The sequence below is a fragment of the Lynx canadensis genome, chromosome A3 (genome assembly GCF_007474595.2).
Source record: "Lynx canadensis isolate LIC74 chromosome A3, mLynCan4.pri.v2, whole genome shotgun sequence".
NCBI lineage: Eukaryota > Metazoa > Chordata > Mammalia > Carnivora > Felidae > Lynx > Lynx canadensis.
The window spans coordinates 112895980-112918471 of NC_044305.1; the positions used below are offsets into that span (position 1 = coordinate 112895980).

At 39.8% G+C, this 22492-nt stretch overlaps 1 protein-coding gene across 11 annotated transcripts in view; it reads right to left on the reverse strand.

The window, feature by feature from the left end:
* LTBP1 (latent transforming growth factor beta binding protein 1) overlaps positions 1-22492 on the reverse strand; it is a 406554-nt gene that overhangs the window by 25362 nt on the left and 358700 nt on the right. For 10 of the 11 annotated variants that reach the window (XM_030311335.1, XM_030311333.1, XM_030311336.1 and 7 more), the window contains 6 exons: positions 21863-22006; positions 8336-8512; positions 7481-7567; positions 5448-5576; positions 4628-4768; positions 3248-3418 (listed from right to left, as the gene is read on the reverse strand). In XM_030311335.1, coding sequence (XP_030167195.1) covers positions 3248-3418; positions 4628-4768; positions 5448-5576; positions 7481-7567; positions 8336-8512; positions 21863-22006 — 849 coding nt within the window. The remainder of the gene's footprint in view (positions 1-3247; positions 3419-4627; positions 4769-5447; positions 5577-7480; positions 7568-8335; positions 8513-21862; positions 22007-22492) is intronic. The other variant, XM_030311337.1, reaches the window with a different exon arrangement.

Sequence of the window (22492 nt, forward strand, 5' to 3'; positions counted from 1 at the left end):
GTGGGTAGAACTAGAATGTCAGGTGCTGATCAAGGCAATGGCAGATGGTCAGAGGACCTCTGGAAAACCTTTGCTGTGGACCTTCTCTGTGGATTTATTCTGAACTCAGTATAGTTCTAGGCCCATAATTTTAGGGATATAACAGAAACACTCCTTCTGAGCTGCCTAACTTATTCCTATCCTCCGACTAAAACATTTAGAACAGTAGTTTTCAATATGTGTCCCCTGGAACCCTGGGGTCCCTGAGAGATACCTGCAGAGACTAAGTAGTTATTCTCCCAACCAGTTCCCCCAGCAACTTTGAGATTAATGAATTTCTATATTAGAGGTTAAAATAACAATTCAGTTGACAAACTACCATTGTTTAAAAAACAAAAGATGGAAAACCACTGATTTTGAAGATTTGGTTGACTATATGCTAGAGATTCTTTTTGGAGATTTTATCCTAAGTACTGTGCATATGTTAACTAAAAGACTGTTGCAATGCGAACTATTGTAATTTTATAGTGCTACCATAATTAGCAATGCTAATTATTTTTTTAGTTTGGCAATGGGTACCATATTTTTCCTGATACTGCATGCTCTACTAAAAATATCATACAGTATGTATTTGTTCACATGTTTGTTCAAATTTATATTTTAAAATGTTATGAAGTCTCAGCTAAAGAAAATTGATACAATATTCTAAAATTCATTTCTAACAGCAACATACTTGACTATTCTTCCAAAAGCTATGTCAATTAAACTTGACTTTCCAAGCCATTGGTCTGTCAATATGCAGTAAATACTTAAAATCATACTATTAGAACAGGGACAGAATAAAATGAAAATATGTGCAGACCTTTATAAAGGAGTTTCTGTAACAAAAAGCATACACCATAACCCAAATGTTGGGGGTGTGAACAGAATATATACAAAGCTCCTAAAAATTAATAAGACACCAAGTCCAACAAAAAATGGGCAAAGGAGGTGATAAACAATTCACTGACCAAGAAATACACATCACCTATAAACAAAGAAAAGATACTCAAATTCCCTAGGAATAAGGGAGGTGCATGTAAATATGCTTCTCACCCATCTGATAAAAACAATTTTAAAGACTGAGAATATCCAATGGTAGAAGGGTCTGAGGAAGGAGGCATTTCAAATGCTGCCACTGGGAGTGCAAATTTGCACAATATTTTCAGAGTAATATAGTAAGTTTAAAGTGAACATACCTGCCAACCCAGCATTTTCATTTGTAGGAATTCTTGTACTAAGGCACTCCCACAGGTGTATATAAGATACATACATGAAAGTTCACTTGCAGCATTGTTTGTAGAAGGAAAGTCAAGATAGAAGCAAGCAGTGGGAGGGACAAACAACCCCAAAGTCCAGAGCTGCTGGCAACTAAATAAAAGTAGGTGTATCCATAAAACTGTCTATGCAACCACTTAAAAATTTATCATCTTTCCTCTATTCCAAGATACCATATTGTAAAATACATTCTGATATAACAGACATTATTAAAATGTAAAAAAATAGCTTGTGGCCATTGTTCAATGCCATCAATTATAAGATACCTCCCATTTCAGAGACGCCGAAGAGTGAAACAAAAAACGAAACGTGTCTTATCGACAACATGGAGTTCAGTTTTAAATAAGCTCTTTAATGTAAATATATGATAATAATATAAATATAGCTATATAACAACAATTAATGTGTAGGAAAAAGGTTTGCATGATTAAAAAAAAAAAAGCCCAACTGTTAAGAATGAACATCTCTAAGGAGGAGCAGAGTTCAATTGTGATGGGGTAGGTGGAGAGGGACAGAACCCCTTTGATTAATTCTTTAGAAGGGGTCTATTTTTGGGGAAAAAAAAAATCAACCATTAAAACCACTGGCTAAGTACAATAGATCTGACATATATAAGAGCACTGTGAGAATATGTCTCAAGGCCCTGTGTACTCCCTTCCTATGGATTTTGCTTTCCTCTCCTTGTGGCATCTGCCTCTGGGGACAGAGGCCATAGTAATGCTAATAATCATTAGCATTCACTCCCTGTGTCCCTGTTCTACCTACATCCTCCCCTTCCTCCACAACCCAACAGGATAGACATAAACACCTCTGTTGTACAAACGAGCTGTGCTGGGTGAAGTTACTGGGCAGTTCTTGATTCCAGATCCACCCTGTCCGTCCCCAGAACCCATCCTCTTTCCACTACCGGGCTACTATCATCACCATCTATTTCTTTATGTATTTGCTCTTTATCCTTTGCAAGTCTTTTCTCTTTTAAGGCATATTCAAATCATTTTCTTTTTTATGCTACATTGGTTTTAAGTTATCGCCAATCTGAAAGGCTATTAAACAGCTCAAAAGTTGCATTCTCGTGAACTAAAAGTCAATGCATTTCCTCTTTTCAAGGATTTTTTCTACTCGTGCCCATTCTGAGAATTTGTTCATTATAAACTCCCTCACTTTATGCCCACACGGTGTCTTTCTAGCTTTAACAACTCGATTTCAGAGCTAAAGACAAAATGATATACCCAACACTTTCAAGGGCTTTCAAGAGCAGTTAAGTGGCGGCAGAGGTAAGAAGTAAGCAGTCCGTGCACAGGCCAGGAGTCACCAAATACCCCAGACTCAGCACCTTTCAGTCTTCCCGCAACACAAGGAGAAGGGATAAACCAGGAGCCTAGCCTGCTGCATTTTCCATTTGAGCAAAGGTTTATCCTCGGAACTAAACTTGAAATGAAAGGACATTTGTTTGCATACATTTCAATTCCTTTCTACTCTCTTCCTCTATTGTTCTAACTCCTTTTTGGTCTCTCTCACAAACAGGCTGTCATAAAAACCAGGACAGACTTTCTATAGCCTCTAATACTTTTTGCTCTAAGTAGAAACTGTTAGAAATGAGAAAGACTGTCGAGAAAAAAGAAGTATCGGGAAATAGAAATTCTAAAGATCTATGTCACCAATTGCTAAGTTGCATTATGTTTCTTTGGGTCATTTATCATTCTTTGGGGAAGGGAACGAAGGTTTCAAAAATTAATGGCAGGGTCTAGACTGGAGGTAAACCAGGAGCCATATGTTTATGCAACCCTGCTCTTACACACACACACACACACCCCTATCCCCACCTCTGATGAAAGTAAGGAATCAGGAGTGAAGATGAAGATACAGAAGTGAAAGAACAGTCAGGATCCAAAGGAGGGAGGTGAACCTGTTCCCAAAGGCCTCCGGCAGAAGGAACTGGGTGAGGGCTCACCTGAATCCTTCATGGGGCACAGGGCACACTGCATACCCCAGGCCTCTCCATACAAACAGCAGCATTCAGTGTAAGTTGTCTGCTTGCCAACAAGAGGCCGGCTACACACATACTCATCACTCAGATGTTCCCAGCACAGATCTTGGTAGACATCAGTTTCTTCTATTTGTTCTGAAAGGGAAAACATGGTTCCATGACAATTGCACTGTTATTCCTACTTCATAAACACAGCGGTGGAAGCCAGCGAGTCTCAAAGTTTCCATCTCTATTTCTCAGACTGACTTCCAAGTAAAAGTCTGAAGCCAGCCTGGTCTTTCCATGGATCAAACCTCTGTCATCTCTAACAGGGTGTCATTCCATCAGCTGAAATTCAACCTGCCCGTCATGTTCCAATTAAATCCCTCCGTCTGCAGCTTCCCATCGTTGTAGAAAGCACTGCACGCTCTTCCTTCTACAGTCCATAATCCTAAAACACTGATCTCTGATATCCCAATCTTTCCTTTTTTACCTTGACCCTTCTGTCAATTCCTACCATTTCTTTCTACGTAACACTTTGCAGATTCTTGCTTTCTCACTCAATTCATTCACCAAAGCCCTGGTGACACTTGATGCTACAGTACTCAATTCCAAACTTTCTGCCCTTCAATTGACTTCATCCAAAGTGGTTACTGACAGGGATGATGGATAGATCAATTAAGCCATTAGGAGTGGTGCATCATCTCACTGGCGACAGAGAGGGATTCCAATCAATGGACGCCAGGGGTCCCCACCACCTTGTTGGATTCCATGGAGTGTTGGGCCCAGCCTCTTCTGTGTCCTTCAGTCCAGTCAAGCAAACCTGATTATCTTTTCCTGAACTCACATCTTCCTCAGTTGCTTTTGAGGGTGAAATGTGACGAACAGGCACAGAAGAGCTCTGCCATCGGCTCAGCCGATCTATATTCTCTTGTCGATTAAATATGTGTAGGGTACTGAATCTCCTACATACTGTTATGCATCTTATTATTTTTCTTCTTATTCTCTCTCATTTTTAAAAACTGTTCATCTATTTTTAAGAGAGAGCCAGAGAGAGAGAGAAGGGGAGGGGCACAGAAGGAGGGAGACAGAGGATCCAAAGCAGGCTCTGCTCAGTCAGTGCAGAGCTCCATAAGGGGCTTGAACTCACCAACTGTGAGATTATGACCTGAGCTGAAGTCAGATGCTTAACTGACTAAGCCACCCAGGCACCCCTTCTCTCTTATTATTTTTAGCATCTCATTTTAATTACTCCAAAATACCCAAGGAGTCAATTTTTCTATTTCCCAGTAGCTCACAGTTCAGTCAAAAGGAAAACCTTGACATTTATTTGAATAGAGACTTGCATCTCACATCCAAACATACCATGTGATTCAGTTGGTCGTATGCATCTTTTTTCTGAAGCATCCAGGACCATTGGATGGGTACAGAAGCAGTTATAAGAGCCTTCTGTATTAACACATTGGCCATCAATACAACTGTTGGGGTCCTGACATTCATCCATATCTTAAAAGAAAAAAAATTAAAGAAAATCAACAATCAGTTGTACCTCATACACTCACCAAACTTTATACACTGCTAAATTGAGTCTAGATTACAGAGGCTGCCACATTTTAATTAACTACACATCATCATCCAAAAGAGAACAGCTTTGACTATAAAAATATTAAGTTGTATTGATTAGAACAATAATGTTTCCCTGCTGCTGCTGACATTAAAGAAAGAAAGAAAACATTTAGGAACAGGATATGCTTAGAAATTTAAGATAAAATGCCTCTTTATGATAGTTTTAAAACTATTTCCTTTTGCTATGTTTTTCTGCCTAGTGTATATGGTTTTCTGCTTAAGCCTTAAAGTCTGGGTCAGTATTTAAAAATGACTTTCACTTGCATGGTATGAGTGATGAAACAGGAGGCTCCCCAGACCGAAAGAACACTTCAGTTAAACCAGTGACCTGAATTATAATTCCACATTGAATATTAACTCTTTGCTTGAAATCTGTTCCAAAAGTAGGAAGGAGGTTTTTTTATTTTCTTAAATCTTGCTCAAAAAAAAGATCCATAAACCATTTACAGGTCTTTTCAACATGTGACTTAGATGCAAAGCAATTGTTTTGACTACACAGCATCACTTTTTTTTTCCATCTGTATATTTTCAGAGCACCCTGTATCCTCCTAATACTTACCAAAGCACTGCAATTTGACGGGATCATAGTATGTCCCCTGCTTACAGTAGCATTCATAACCAGGCTGAGTGTTCAGACAGAAGCCATTTTTGCAGATTTCTTGCCCAAAGAGCAGGCATTCATCTGCATCTATGGGGGGCAAAATGGTGAAAGAGAAGACTGAGCTTTGGTCTTTGACTTAAAAACAGTCTAACGAATACTGGGCTTCAGTTGACTTAGGTATTATAACATTCATAGTCCAAAGAATCTTCAGATACAACAGGAGAAAATTCTTAAAGTTAAGCCTAACTCACAGATGTAGAAACAGAATCTGTGACATTTGGGGAACAATGTCCAAAACATTATTGGAGGAGGTCTTTTTGGAAATAGAATTTCTGGGTCACTACCTCCTATCCAATGAAATAGTTTATGAACTTCACAATGCAGCCAACAGTATTTTCTCAAGAATATACCTTTTAAGAAATGTGCCTTTCTCTAAATGTGTATGTTGGCTCATGAACTAACTGGGATGAAGAAAAATCCCCACGAAGAGTTTGATGGAACTTGAGGAGTCTGTCTCGGTGATAATGACCAGCTAATAGAAGCACAAGTTCTGAAGGTCTTGGAAGGCCCATTTCTCCACAGAACGTAAAGTGCTCACCGTCTGCAAACCTCAGTTTACTGTGGTAAGTTGGGGACAATAGGAACATCTGCCTGACAGGAATGAAGCAATTAAATGACAAAATCCATGAAGAAGATTCCACAGACTCTCAAAAGTGTTTATCCCTTGCTTTCATTGCTATTATTATTACCATCAGTTCTAGCATTTTAGAGCAAATGTCATGTCATAAAAAAAAAAAAAATCATAGGCTTCATGGATGAATCACTCAAAGTTACACAGCTGGAAAATGGCAAAGTCAAGTCCATAATACATAGCTGTTTGGATCTGCAACTAATATTCCAACCATTTACAGCACTGCTAAGACAGGGTGAGGAGGAACTTATTTTTATATGAAAGAGAGGGCGACTTTATGGTAAAATCAGGGCTCTGTTCCATAATATGAAGTGAGATTTAACTATATGCCTGCAAAAACAAAGTATGATATTTGTGAACTTGAAAACTATTAAACACATACTACAAATCAAGGCTTCTTGTTATTTAATTGGACTGAATCATAGATTTATTTAAAAAGCACATATGGAATTTCTTATCCAGCTACTGAGTATCATTAAAACAGTAGTTCTCAAAAACGGATGGACAATAAAAATGTTTAGTCTGTTTTCCAGCCACTTAGCAGTTTTCAGTATTAGACTATAAAGGGAAGAAAAAAAACCCATAGTGTATATAAGAGGTCATAATATCTCTATCATGGAAATGTCAAAAGTGAGTAGTTAACAAGGAAATACTCATAGATGTGGCTTAAATTTCACCTAAATAAAAAGATTGTGCATTTATTTCAGAATTATAGATTACCAGCATTAAATACACAAAACACATTTACTTTAGTTTTCTTCTTTTCCATTCCTTATGATGAATCTGTAGCCATTAGTCAAAGCATCTTAGCAAATAGTAGGATGAGTTCTAAAAAAAAGTCAAGAATCTTAGCTTTGTTGATGACCACAAAGACCAATATAATGATGGTCAAAATTATATGGTCTTAGCTTGTATTATTTATAATATACCTCTGGAATAAAAGCATAAATTTATTAAAATTTATTAGGCACCTCCTAGGTACAGAGTTTTAAGTATTTCTAGTATATTATCTCATTTAACCCTCACGATAACCCTTGAGACATCATTCCTATCTCCGAGATGAAGAGATGGAAACTCAGGAGGGTCACATGACATCCCAGGGCTGCGTGGTCTTAAGTATTCTAACTCCCAAGACCAAACGCTGCCCAGAGTTGACAGGCGCCTTCCCCTAGAAGAATTAAAGGCTTTCTAATCAGTTTCTATGATGAGAAGAGCTATAACTCTGTGGAGCCCAAGCCATGCTTTCACCGGAATGCTGATATGCATACGTGTTACAAATTCATTTCTGTTTGATTCTGACCTTTATAGTTCTCATCACCAGCATCATAAGAGGATTCTCCAGTGGGGACAAAGCCTTTCCCTCTAGGACACATTTCAGCGAATTCAGCTGATTTCAGGAGAGACCAAAAAAAAAAAAAAAAAAAAAAAAAAAAAAAAACAGTTGAAAAGAGAAAAAAATAAACGTTCTCCATTAATGTGTGTTTTAAATTTTGAAATTCAGTTTTTGTTTTTTTTTCCCCCAGACTCCATTAACTTTAAGGCAAGTCTTGTCATCTATTCTGGACAAATAAATTCAGTATAATTTCCAAAATTATGGATTAGGTGCAAATAAATCTAATGACTTTAAAATTTTTTACTTGTAATTAAAAAAAAAAAAAACCCTCCTAGTTCATGCACTTCTCATTTACCAACGTTTTGACTGATGTTATGACTTACTTCTCCATTACTGTGGTTTCTAGCATTTTAAAGGTTGAATAAGATTCCAGTCAGGCAAGATCTTAGCCTAAATATGCAAGCTCTAGCTATGGATAATGCGGGATCAGTTTTAGCCAAAGACGGGTTTTAACTTAAAAATGGAATAAAACCGAATTGCCTTTCTGCCAAAATATCATATGGAACCTTACTGTAATAGTGTATTCTGCGATGGACTGATGTTAAGTTTAAGAATTCATTTTGAGGTGGGATGAGGGGGATGGCTCCAGCTCTGAATGAAAACGTACTGTACGGTAATCTCATCTCGATGCCACTACGGCAGGTACCAGTCAATGTCATCCTTTCAAGGCTTCAATGCAGCAACCAAAATGAGAAGCTTCCAAGGCCCTGGACACCACGGGACCCAACCCAAGTGTGAACACACTGCTCAGCTGGTCCTTACCAGTCCCCACGACAGGGCAAGGGAAGATCTCACAGTTGTCTCCCCAGCCGGCGCCGGAGGTACAGCAGCACTCTTGTTTGGTGACATTGGGGGCCAGCACATTATCGCAGAGACTGGCATCGTTTAGATTATAGTAGCATTCTTTCTTTTCTTCTTTGGGTTGATCATCATCTACGTCTAAAGAGAGTGGAGAGAGTGAAAGGGGGCCCTCCAGGACACACCAGATGGGTATCACAACAGAGCGGAAAACACAATAATAAAGAGATAGACGGGGGGAGGGGGGGTTGGGGGGCGGGGGTGCCAGCAGCATTTCATTTACACAAAACGGCCTTCTGCTTCAGGTGTGGGTCCTTCCACTTCAAGATAAAAATGCACTGGAATCCGGAATTTTGATACATTTCTAACACACCCCAAGAGTGTAAATCTGTCAAAATCATTTTCTTTTACGTTAAACCAATTGCTATACTCCTATAAATTTGGCCGTGAGAAGAGTTTCCATATCTGCTTTCTTGCCAAACATAGGCCCATTCTATGTGAGCTATAACACCTACTTAAATCAATGAAAATTTTCCCCAACATTTGACCAGAGATGTGGGGCCACACAAAATATTTAACTCTTAGGTGGTTATTTGAATCAACAATGCCCCAATCTTTTCTGAACAGTACAAGGCAGAGTATAATAACCAGGAAAACACTGCAATAACCCCAAATCTATAAAATAACCTTTTGTTACTGAAAGTCTACTTAAAATGCTGCAAATATAGGACTTTGTTTTTTGTTTTTTTGTTTTTTTTTTTTAATTTTTTTTTTTCAACGTTTATTTATTTATTTTTTGGGACAGAGAGAGACAGAGCATGAACGGGGGAGGGGCAGAGAGAGAGGAAGACACAGAATCGGAAACAGGCTCCAGGCTCTGAGCCATCAGCCCAGAGCCTGACGCGGGGCTCGAACTCACGGACCGCGAGATCGTGACCTGGCTGAAGTCGGACGCTTAACCGATTGCGCCACCCAGGCGCCCCTGCAAATATAGGACTTTGAATGAAACAATGAGTGCCAGCTAAGCCTTGGGGAAGAATTTCAAGGCTCGGTTCTAGTCCTGGCTCATGTGTGTTCTAGAGGAATATATTTTCCAACAGCCTCAGTTTAACCCTCTGTGATAAAAGACAAAGTGATATGAGAGAATACAAACAATGAAAACAAAATTCACTTACTTTCAGATAATACTATAAATGATTTAATCCCATCAGATTTATAGCCTATGAACAAGACTCTGCTTTTAAAAGCTTTTAGAAGTACTGTATTTGGGGGCACCTGGGTGGCTCCATTGCTTAAGTCTGACTCTTGATTTTGGCTCAGGTCATGATCTCACAGTTCATAGGTTTGAGCCCACATCTGGTTCTGTGGTGACAGTGCGGAGTCTGCTCAGGATTTTCTCTCTCTACCTCTCTCTCCGCTCCTCCCCTACCTTCTCTCTCAAAATAAATAAATAAAACTTAAAAAAAAGTCAGTATTTTGAGAGTAGGCTTGTAAAGTGGTCTAATCTCTTCTCCACCATATGCTGCAGAGTTCAGTTACTGTGTATGATCCAGTTAGGACTTATTAATAGTTTTTATTTTATGCTATATCAAATAAAAAGCTGACTACTGCCATGACAATTACTTAGATTAATTTCAATGAAATATTTTCATTAGAACGCTTCTTAGATATGAAGAAACTACAAGGACAAAGGGAAAACATTTGCCAGTGAGGATAAGACCTGAATGTCAACACCTACAATTAATTAATTGTGCAGTTGGTGCACAATTTAAGGAGTTATTTTCACAATAGTGCCCTATATACTTAATTTGGCAGGCTCAGATTGACTGTAAGGACTAGATTAATAAGCCACTTAGCAAAAGTGTTCCTAAAATAGAATTCCATAAAATTCTATCAGAAAAGCGACTACCCTTTCTTTCCTCCTAGGGCAAGGAAAACAAGCAAAATGGCAAACAAAACTCCGATGTACATATTACTCTCAAAACACAGAACATCAATGAGAATGTAGAAGATCCCTTTCACACTTGATTGTGGCTGTTAGATCATTCTATCTTTGACATAATTCAGGCTGGATTCTAAGTCAGTGTCAATAGCTGATGGCAAATTCCAACCTTGAATACGGGTCCAGGAAAAAGAGGAAATGCTGATTTCTACAACAGATTACGAAGTGGTTTTAAGTCCATTTCCCTGGATGTGAAATCAGGTAAAACTTGCCACAGCCCTCATCTCTTCTAGCTTTCAAGTGTGCAAAAGACAGAAATGTGTTGTGCCCACACGCAGAGAGCAGTCAACCACCGCTTCCTCCTATTTACGAGGGGCTCCAAGCTCTTATAAACAGAATTCTTTGGGAAAAGGGCATTTGAAGTTATTATTAAAATCCACCATGAGTCTTGCAGAAAAATTTATAAACTTTCCCCCAACACTTGTAAATTAATTGGCAGCCCATTACTCATGATTTTGCTCATTTTATTCAGTTGACCTAAAAGTACAGCTATTAACGTATGCATTTGGAAATACAAATCAAACCAGCAGCGTAATTAGCTTGTCAATCAAGTTTACAGTCTGTGCAAAGAGAGGGCTGAATAATTGTTTTCTTCTTGCGTTCCAAGTTGTAAGTATGTCATGGCATTTCTTACAACATGGAATACTATACAGTAGGGCATCATGAAAACTGCTATATTCCTAAGTAATCAGTCACCAGAGGCTTATGTAGGAGACAAAAACTTATATATATGTATACACGTATATATATACATACGTATATATATATATGTATATATATACGTATATATATATATATACGTATATATCTGTGTGTGTATATATAGGTACACATATATATGTACATATATATGTACACATACGTATATATATACACACCTAGGCCTGTTTTCTACAATGTTTGTTATATTCATAGCACATAAACTAAGAAATAAAATTATCTTTTTCTTTTTCTTTTTTGGAAGGAAACTCACAAGTTTTTGCATAAGGGAGACAACCAGTAATATCATCCTGTTATTCAGGTTTTACATCAGTTGTTACAAGTTTTGTTTTTTATCCCAGCAGTTTGAAAGCTCAATGTTTATACAGCTGAAATTGGGGGTTAGTCAGGCCCTCATCTGTGTTTGGAAAGAGATGCAAATTCTTTTCAAAAAAACCAGTCCACAAAGGTCATTTTGTGAAACAACAGCAATTTCCCTATCTTTCTAACCTTTAAATAATTAACTTCCTAGAGCATTTTTCCACTGGGGGGAAAACTCATCAGTAAACACAATGCAATGTGATTTCTTTAAAGAATCTCTATGAGTTTAGGTCACTTGCTGCCACAGGAAGAATGGTTAAATTGCCAAGCAATTTTCAAAGATCTAATCAATGGATAGTAAAGTGCCAGGCATTAAAAAGAATAAATTTTATTTTTATTAAAGATTTTATGAGTAACATGAGCCATACTACATACCTCATGCCACAGACTTCTAAGAAATATACTACCTCTCCTCCGGTATCTTCAGATTTGATTTTTCAATTTTATTAAGAGGTTGGCATCACATCTATGTATAAACAGCAATTTGCATAGTATAATCCTAGGGTATGGAGGATGGTAAGAAGTGAGTTTTTTGAACTTTTACACATGTTTCTGAAACATTTTTTACAGAGGCCCTTTCTTGTGATCCACAGAGCAACTCCATGAAACAGTATGTGCAGGTTACAAAGCATCCCTACTTTCCAGAAGAGATGATTTAGGTTGGGTCCAATGTCTCATGCCTGTTGCCTTCCCGAAACCTCTTCTATGGGGCTCAGCTTTTTAGCATCTCAACTAGCATGAATTTGTTTTATTTATTTATTTTTTCACTTCTTTGAGCCAAATAGGGAGGGGACAGCAGATAATCCTTGCTGGTGTAGAGTTTAGCCACCAGGTCACATAGAGTATAATCATGTTCCCTGGCTCTGAAGAGAAAGTCATGGATTGAGTCATATGGTGCCACTTATGAAGAGCACTTTCTAGAAACATCTTCTCTCTTGGTTCCTCAGAAAGAAGAAGATGTGGTGTTCATTTAGAGGATGGTTTCCTTCGGTCTAATCTTAGCCTTGCTGTCAGGTTGAGGAAATCTGCAACATTTTTCTAATTAAGGGAGACAGGAGCATTCTAAACGGCACCTGTCTTTCAATTTCCATTTGCAAAGTATTCTGAAGGCTTTTATGAGCTAATCTTCTTCATACCTTTCTGGGACAGTCAGGTTTACGACAATGACCAAAGACCCATGAGCAAATACCCATGAGCAAACAATGCCTCCAAGTAAAACACCTGCTAGAGTCCTAAAAAGGCATCAATTTATATAACTCTAACCCTGGTAATGTTCAGTAAATTACTTTCAACTCAATCATTCACAAAGCTTTATTCCATTTTTTATTTTAAAATCACCATAGGCACTAATGTTTTATACCAACTCATGTTTTTTATTGTTTTTCATTATTTTTTTAATGTTTATTTATTTTTGAGAGGGAGAGAGACAGAGCATAAGCAGGGGAGGGGCAGAGAGAGAGGGAGACCAAGGGAGACCCAGAATTCGAAGCAGGTTCCAGGCCCTGAGCTGTGAGTACAGAGCCTGATACCTGAGCTGAAATCAGACGCTTAACCCACTGAGCCACCTAGGCGCCCCAACTCCTGTTTTTTTATGGGAAAAGAATTTTTAGCATAATATTCTAAGAAGGAATAAAAGAGAACTTGAAAATTCATATATTTCCTTTTTTTCCTAGTTTTCTCCAAGACTTGAAAAATAAAAAGCGTATGTGTTTTTCAAGTTTATTTATTTTGAGAGAAAGTGAGAATGCAAGAACGAGTTTGAGAACAAGTGAAAGAGGGAGGGAGAGACAGAATCCCAAGCGGGCTCTGCACTGTCAGCACAGAGCCCCATTTGAGACTTGACCCCACGAGCCATGAGACCATCACCTGAGCCGAAATCAAGAGTCAGATGCTTAACCAACTGAGCCCTCCAGATGTCCTGAAAGTGTGTGTCTTTTAGGTGGAATTCAGGAGACAGCCATTGTTGAGTTTCAGAAAACAAGCACGGACAATAGGAGTGGGCTGAACAGGAATGAATGCAAGGAAAAAGGGAGAATGGGAACAGATGGTAAAGATATGGACCAAGTCAAAAGATTAGAAAGCCAAGCATAAGAGAAAAAGCACTTGGAAGAGGACTCCTCCACCCAGTTCCTGTCTCAAGCAGATGGGGGAGTCAGGCTGTGACAATGCTCAGGGAGCAAGAGTAAAGCGCCTAAGCCACACTCCACAGGGATAGGGTGGGCAGGGCTACCACAGAAGGCTGCCTGGAGAGCTGACATGTGAACCAACTTCTTCAAAAATAACTTTAGAGAAACTGGACAGGAGATAAGGTGGACAGGGGTGAGGAGGAATAAAAAGGACGACTGTACTCAGGTCTGGGCAGAGTGGGGTGAGGGGAGTGGTGGTCTGCGAAGGAAGTCACTGAAGGTGAAGGTGACAGAGAGCCCGGGAGGCGCTGTCATGCAACAAGTGACAGCCGTCTTCCTGATTTAGGCACTGGGTAGAGGACGATGCCACTCTCTGAGACTCACCTCATGGCCTCAACTTAAAAGGCAGGCAATAAATACCAGCCAGGTTGAATGAAGGTTCTTTGTTTTTGTTTCTTTTTCCAGCAAAGGAACAGAAGAGAACAGGGGAAGCGAGCCTGAGATAACAACAGGCTGGGGCTGGGGGGGTGGGGGAGAGAAAGCCTGTGATTCATGGAGACAGGACTGGACACCGGGAATGTCAGAACAAGACCGGGGTGAAAGAGGAGGCTCCTGAAAGAAGAAGGACGTTCCGTGGAGAAAGAAAAACGGGTGTGACACGCAGAGACATGTGAGCAGGTGGCGCCCGTGGAGACAGAGAAGAGGCCGGATGTCACAGCAGCAAGCGTCGTGGCAAAACGCTGTCACAGGTGCATTGTGAGGGCCTGTGAAGATGACTGGGACAGTAACGCCACATCTGAGGTGACAGGTAAAATATCAGGAAATGTTTAAAGGAAATGTGGCCTCCTCGTTGGGCCATATTTATAGCAAATGCCAGGGCCCCAAATGACTGCTGCCGCACCAGTGTGGGCATCTCCTGTATCAAGAACATGCAATGGCTCATATCCAGTTGGAGTCTGTCACTTAGATCAACTGCCATCAGTTCATTCAAACACGGACATCTCCTCACTTAAAAACTCTGATGTTATTTTACATCTTATATATAGCAAGTAAAAAATTTCATAAAAGTAAAAGCACAGTTTGGTAATTAGTAAATTCTTCTATGCTCTTTGAATGTGGGAAGAAATCTGATTCAACTTTTCCCCCCCAACAAATGAGTATGTTCTCCCTAGCCTTACCTACATTTATAGTATAGATCCATTACAAATACACAGTAAGACCTCAGGAGTTTTATGGCATTTTACAATGTTTGCATTTTAAATACTATGCTCTCACTGTCTTTCATTTTTTTTTTCCTATTGAAGGTCTTTTTTTCTAATCAGAAATTATTTTTAAAAAACTGTCTCAATGTTAATTTATCTTACAGGTTAACTAAACACATAAAAAAAAAACCCTACTCTGCCAAATGTAACAGTTCAATGATATTATATGTGGTTTCCTGCCTTTAAAAAAATATGTACGTACATAAAACCTGTAGTGGACCTCTCTAGGAGGAGAACAAGGATGCTCTTTGAGTTCAATTGTCAGAATCAGGAGGATGATTTACACGTGTCCCTTGACAGCAGGGAAACGCTTTCATTCTTCTGTTCTACTTGTTATTTAACCGAAACACATGAAGGAACCATCCGCCCTACAAGGAAGTATAAATAGATCATTCCTCATTCAACTGTGGCCTCCAATCTATCTCTGATAAAATGAATCAGTACTTAATTCTACAGAACTAGCTGGGAATGACACCATAAATACAGAGGGGATACACTCTTGAATGTCGAGACGCAGTTTGATTCAAGAGGTAGTGAGTGTCTGCCATAGGTGAGGCAGTGAGCAAGGTTACAGGGGACGCAAAGATGAGTAAGGCAGAGTATAAGGGTCCTGCCGCCCTGCCAGTGGCTTTGGACGTCACGCTGTAGGCAGCAATAAGCAGCTAAAACTTGTGATGAGCACTGGGTGTTGTAGGTGGTGATCAATCACTACATCCTACACCTGACACTAGGGTTGCACTGAATGTTAACGAACCGGAATTTAAATAAAATCTTGAATAAAAATAAATATAAAACCAGATTCATGTTTTGAAAACATCAATGGTGGCAACAGCAAGGAAGAGGAATCGGTGGGAGGGGATGGAGGGAAGTCAGGAAGCTACCGCCATGGTCCAGGTAAGAGTTGCTGAAGGACTGGCCCAGGGCAGTGGTAACACAGGAGCAGGGAGAGCTGAAGGACACTGTTGAGATAGAATTGGCAGAATGTTCTGGAGGCTTGGATGAATGGGGAGAAAAATTAAGGTGTGATGTCAGGATTTCCAGGACTGATGTTTGGCAATTAATGAGTGAACACAGGTTGGAGAAGGGATGGTAATGAATTTGGTTTGGGGATAATTTCAGGCAGATACACTGACAAGACACCCTGGGAGAAAGGGCCAATAATAGGCAGCTGGAAATAGGAGTGTGGCTCTGAGGACAGAGGCGGAGGCATAAGATACTTGGCAGGCTGTATCACGTAAGTAAGAGTTGACTCAGACAAGACGATTAAATATCCCAAGAGAAGAACAGAGAGTAAAAAGAGGCCTAAACATGCAACTCCCCAGGACATTATTATTTAAGGAATGGGCTGAGGAAAAAGAGTCTGGAAACGAGAAAGAAAAAGACCAGAGCAAGAGGGAGGAGGATGGGGGAAGGAATGTCCTAAATCAATCAGAAGGAAAGCAGGAGGAGGGAAGACGGGAAACCACGGTCAGTTGTTTCACAAGAAGGAATGAGCAGCGAGACGAATGGCTTTAGCATGTAGGTGCTCTCCACTGGCCCAAGGGAAAGGCGCTCTGCACAGACAAGCCTGGGGGCCCTGGATCAAATGGGGGTCAGTTCTGTGGAGGTAGGTGGAGCCTGGAGGTCCCCATCAAAGAATCTGGAGGCCAGCACGGTGACAGAGATTATTCCTGGGTGGTGCCACTGTGGGGGATTTTCATTTTTGATATATTTTCGTATAAGCCAATTTTCTGAGAAGAATATGAATTGTTTTAAATAAAATCACATGCATTATTTTTTTTTTCAAAAAGAAAGCCAGTTTAAAAAAAAATGTTTATTTATTTATTTTGAGAGAGAGACAGAGAGTGTGAGGAGGGGAGGGGTAGAGAGAGAGGGGGAGAGAGAATCCCAAGCAGGCTTTGCACTCCTGATACAGAGCCCCACATGGGGCCCGATCCTATGAATCCAGAGATCATGACCTGAGCCAAAACTAAAGGCCGGACCAACTGAGCCACCAGGTGCCCCAGGAAGCCAATTGTTAGAGGTTGGAGTCATGGGGTCCTCGGCCTCGAGAAGGGGAATGGCAAAGTGGAAAAGATCCCGGGGTTAGGTTCCCGCACAGCCCTAGCTGTGGGACCCTAAGAAGAGCATTCAGAGTTTCTCCTTGGGCCTCGGCTTCCTGACGGGTAAATACAGGAGCTGGGCTAGAAAACCATGAAGGTGCTTCCTAGTTGTAGAAGCCTAGGCTCTACCTTGTGATGTGAGAATAAGCTCTCAAATACATTAGAGAAAAATGGATATTTAAGAAAACGCTGCAATAAACTGCATAAAGAACAATTCTTCTATAATGCAAATAATCACTCCAGTTTATGTTGTGTAATTTCTGATCTCGTTTATTTGCTTTTCTTCAAGTGAGGAACACCTGCCTCGATTATAACATATATCTTTTTTGTGTTCTTTTCCTTATACCTTCTGTTTTAAAAATAAGCTCAGTTCCTACCCCAGAGTCTCCTCTGTGCACCAATCAAGACAGAGAGCAGCATTTTGTGGGTAAGGCTTGAAGGCTGCAGTTGCCAAGACCACATATTTACTGCTTCTTTTAGAGTGCCCGAGGACATAAAGTTTTTATGGAGCAATTATCACAGGCACTGAGAAAATAAAAGCATCAGGCTATATTTCATATCCATACCCTCTTACACGTGATGAGTGGCATGGACATTTTTTTAGTTCTTTCTGTTGCAGGTGCTTTTAGGCAATGTACAACAATGTAAATCAGTGGCCAAAGGCCCAGGCAGTGAAAACCATTAGACCAGACCTAAAAAATATTAGGTGGGAGCCAAGAAGTAGTTTAGAAACAAAAACCCTAGGACATTAAAATTCAAAAGTACCATAAAGGCTACCTGGTACAATACCCTGCTGGGAAAGGGGTACCCTTCGACCAGTGGGTATCCCACTTGTTTTGGGACACGTCTAGGGAAACACCCATAATTTCATGACCATCACCTATCCCTAGTTATTGGAAAATTCTGTGCACTGATCTGCAATCTGCCTTCCTGACATCACCCCTTGGCTCCTGTTCTGTCCTCGGTACGATACCACTGAGGATTGTGCTACTGCTCATTGGTGGGATCCCCTCCGACCTGGGGAAATTTAGCAGCTTAGTAAAATCCATCTTTCTTGCAAATTCACCTTTCCTTTCCAAATTACTTTTCAGGAAGGATGAGATCTGAGCTGTTGGTCTAGAATGTATATAGTGAAATTATTCTGAATCTTTGTTAAAAACCCTCACTTAAATTTGGTATAAAAAGTTTTGTTCTGTGTAACGGCAGATCCTTTGATTGGAGTAGGATACAAACTCTTCTAGATGGCCCCCATTTAACCAACTTGTTGCGTGAACCAATGTTCTCTTGCCCTCTGAAAGGCACCCAGGCCTGTGCCCAGAGCAGGTGGAACGCTCACAGCCAGGAAGCTGCTCTTGGGCAGAAGCACACATTTCCTGTTCTCACATGCTGAACTGTATGCTGACCAAGACTCATCTGTGATTATTCTCAAACATTCTGTGCCAGTGTATTAATTACTGTAATTACATAATTAAACAGTATATACACCAATAAAGTATGAATTGCGAGGAGTTGTTTATAAAACAAGTTAAAGACTAAAGTTGATTCAGTAAATGGAACGCTATCAAATTAGGTGTGGATAAGACAACTGTAGGGGTGCCTGGGTGGATTAGTCAGTTAAGCATCCAACTTCGGCTCAGGTCATGATCTTCCAGTTTGTGAGTTCGAGCCCTGCATCAGGCTCTGTGCTTACAGCTCAGAGCCCGGAGCCTGCTTCAGATTCTGTGTCTCCCTCTCTCTCTGCCCCTCCCCTGCTCATGCTCATGCTCTGTCTCTGCCTCTCTCTCTCAAAAATAAACGTTAAAAAAAGACAACTACACAAAAATTGAGAAAAACGATAAAGATCTAGAGGAATTTTACACTCACGTACTTGGCAACGGCCTTTAAATTCTTTCTCCCTTTAAAGTAGGTGGTGGAGATCATGCGTAATGTAGTTTATGCAAGACAAGCCATGCAGGACTCTTAAGAGTGGACTTGTACTCAAAACAAGTTCTCGGCCCTCCTTCAAAGATTGGCAAATGAATGTACGTTGATACGCTTTAAGTGAAAATTTAAATATTTAGAAACTATATTATCTTTTCCAGGATTCCTAGCTTCAAATGCCTTTTCAAACGGCAGGTCAATTAAACAGCCCTGCTCAAGTCGGGCAGAGAAGTCTCCTCCTGCAGTTGACAGCTGGCCTGCCTCTCAGGACCCTGACAGAGAATTGCTCAGATGAAGATATCATCGTAGACAATCTGAAGGCTGCATATAATCAGTTACAGTTCGCCAGGAACTCTGCAGATTGAGGTATGGTAGAGCTGCCAGAAACAAGATAAATTAGTCAGATTATACTGACATGGACCAATAAAAACAACTGGGTATGTATAATATTTAGCAGAAGCCAGAGAACTATGGGGAAAATATGTAAGAAACCATAAAAGAAAAGATTAGATACAAAGAGGAAGGAGAAACTATGTATCTATTGGCAGCTTTATGAAGCTGAGTATTCAAAACCAAGTTCTTTAAAAACACAGGACAGTACTTAGTGAATTCTGACTGGAAGAACTTTCCAGAAACAGTCAGTCAGTCGATGAGAGCAAGGACTCTAAGGGAGGAAAAAAGGCAAAGCAAATGTTAGGGACTTAATTAAAGAAAAGCTTAAAAACAGGAGATGAGGAACAAAGCTTACAAAATGAATCACTGTACAGTTTTAAGCAGCAGTTAAAAAAATTTTTTTTCAAGTTTATTTATTTGAGATCTTGAAAGAGAGAGGGTAGAGAGAAAGGGAGTGAGAAAGAACCCCAAGAAAGCTCTACACCATCAGTGCAGAGCCTGATGGTGGGGCTTGAATCCATAAACCGTGAAATCATGACCTGAGCCAAAATCACGAGTCAGATGTTGAACCAACTACACCACGCAGGCGTCCCTAAGAAGCCATTTATGATGAACTACTCCAGTTCACCAAATATGATTCAGATGGTCTCACGATCCTATTAAGGTACTATTAATTTCCAAAAAAGAAATGAACAAACTTTAGGATCCCAGACATTTACCTAAACTGAATCTACGTGAAGTGAATGAACCATTCTTTGATATTTACATAAACTGAATCTATGTGAAGTGAATGAACCATTCCCTGATGTTGCTGAAACATTCCAGCAAAAAAATACCTATCTAGGAAAAAACATAGTTAAAGAGGTCCACCATTTCAGAAAAGATCATAAAAGGATGAGAAATAGATATCCCTTAAGTATTTGGATCATAGCTTACTATTTTAATACTTCATATAGTACTCTGCCATTAACAAATGCCTTTTACATATAGGATATTTTTTTTTAAATCATAAAATTCTGTGAGGTAAATAAAACCTTTCTATTTTACAAGTGAGAAAACCAAACCTCATAAATGTGGAATGATATGCCCAAGCTTACACAGCTGGAAAATCGCAGACCACCATGGTTATTCCAATTTGAGGTAGTATAAGAAATTTAGAAAATAAAATAAAAGGCTAAAATTTCCATTAATTCCAATAATTTTCTATTTTATGTATCCTCCTCTTCCCTCCTGCCACAGACTGTAATCACTGGAACAGTCCATTTTGTGACTTAACATTGTACTATATGCATTTATCTGGACTATGTAACGTTCGTAGGAATCATTTAATGAGTGTACAATATGATGATATGTGAATTATTTCAGTCAAATACTATAATACTATAATATAGTACACTATACTCTACTATAATAATGATGCTATAATACTATAATCTTTCAGTCAAATACTATAAATTCACCATCATACCATGGGCGAGGCACTCCTCTACGGAACTAAAGACAAATAGGAAAAGGTAGTTACTTAACCAATCGCATTATGGGCCAGCCAGGTTTTTAACTGTGTGTTTGTTTTTGCTATTTTAGGAACAACTAAGATGAAAAGTGTTCTCTCTACAGCTCATGTGTCACAGAGGTGGTCACTACAACGAGGAATAACCCCTCCCTCCAGCAATACATCACCTCTTCCCCCTCACAGTGTTTTTGAATTACACATTGTATTGTCTTTTTGTGTAATTCTGTAATTCTGTACCCTTCCCCTCTATATCTAACAATTAAGAAGAATAGGTGTACGTGAAGATATTTTTAAATTGCATTTCCTTTTACTTGCAAAGATGGTTATTTCATACAGAACAAGTGTGCCCTGTTGAGAAGTAGTGAGAGCACTCTTAGACACATGGATAAAAACAACCGAGATTGAGCAAGAAAGTCAAATGGCCAATGTTTCATTTTATTTGGCTCTCAAATGATCATTTGGTCTTTTGCTTTCGTTAAAATATAACCAGGCTATAGCTACATGGCACAAACTAACAGAGTGATCTGGAAGTTGATTAATTTATCTGGAAAACCATCAGTTCTCCATTTCAATTCGTGCCCTGACGACACAGACTAAATCAAATTTTAAATGAACGCAAACACAGCCACTCTCTGGGCCAATTTCTGAAAAAACACCTTAAGTATTCCAAGTGGAAGTCTTTGTAGATCCTGAGAGGCCTATATGTTGCTTTTAATTTAGAGAAGTGTCAAGACACGTTTCTCCAAGGGCCAAGAAAGAAAGATTATGCAACCTAATGAGATGATGCCATATTAAACCCTGAGCTGATGGCTCTCTCTGAGTTTTAAGCAATTCCCAGTGAATGTTCTCATCATTTTGGATCCTTTACCCTACACATGGCGTCTCTGGGTTGGAAAGCACAAGAGAGGCCATCTAGCTCAGAGTTGTCACTGACCACATCCTAATTCACTGATAAGGCAGGCTCGGAAAAAGCATGGAAGCTTCCAGAGACAGCAGTGTGCCAGAACATTCGGTTATTTCTTACCTCACTCCCAGAGTGTTTGGCCCAAACCAGTGTAGGTACAAGTCCCCAGGAGGAGCCACTGTGACTTACCTCCCGAGGCCCGGGAGCGACACTCCCCGGTCATGGGGCTGTATTCCTGGTTTTCATCAGCACACACACAAAGGAAGGACCCTTCCACATTTTCACAGAAGGCTTCACCACATACCCCACTGAGCAGCTCGCATTCGTTCACATCTGGAAAAGGGAGCACAGATCAAGTCAGATGTGTGCCTCACCCCTGACAGCTCTCTGTTTTACCAGGTGCGCCAGGGCTCATGGTGGCCACTGGTCACAAATGGTCCCCAGGGAGCAATCAAACCCTTCTAGTATTCTGGGGAAGGGGCTCCTAAAGGCCAGGCTGCAAAGTTTGGTTTGTGTAAAAGGACCGTGAAAACACAAAGCAATGTTTCCAAATTCCAATTCCTCTTTAAAGGAATCAAGCATTGCATGTACACTCTGACCATGTAACTTTCTCTTCCTCGACTTTTTGACATAATGAGGTCTTAAATGAAATGACAATGTACTCTCAGTTTTAAATTCAAGGAATATTAGCAAAACTGGCACTTCAGAAATAACATTTCGTACATTCATTAAAAAAATTGCTTTAAATCTACTCATATAACTAAAAATACAGTTCTCTAGTCGCCAAGATGTCCATAATTCTACAACCAGAATTCAGGT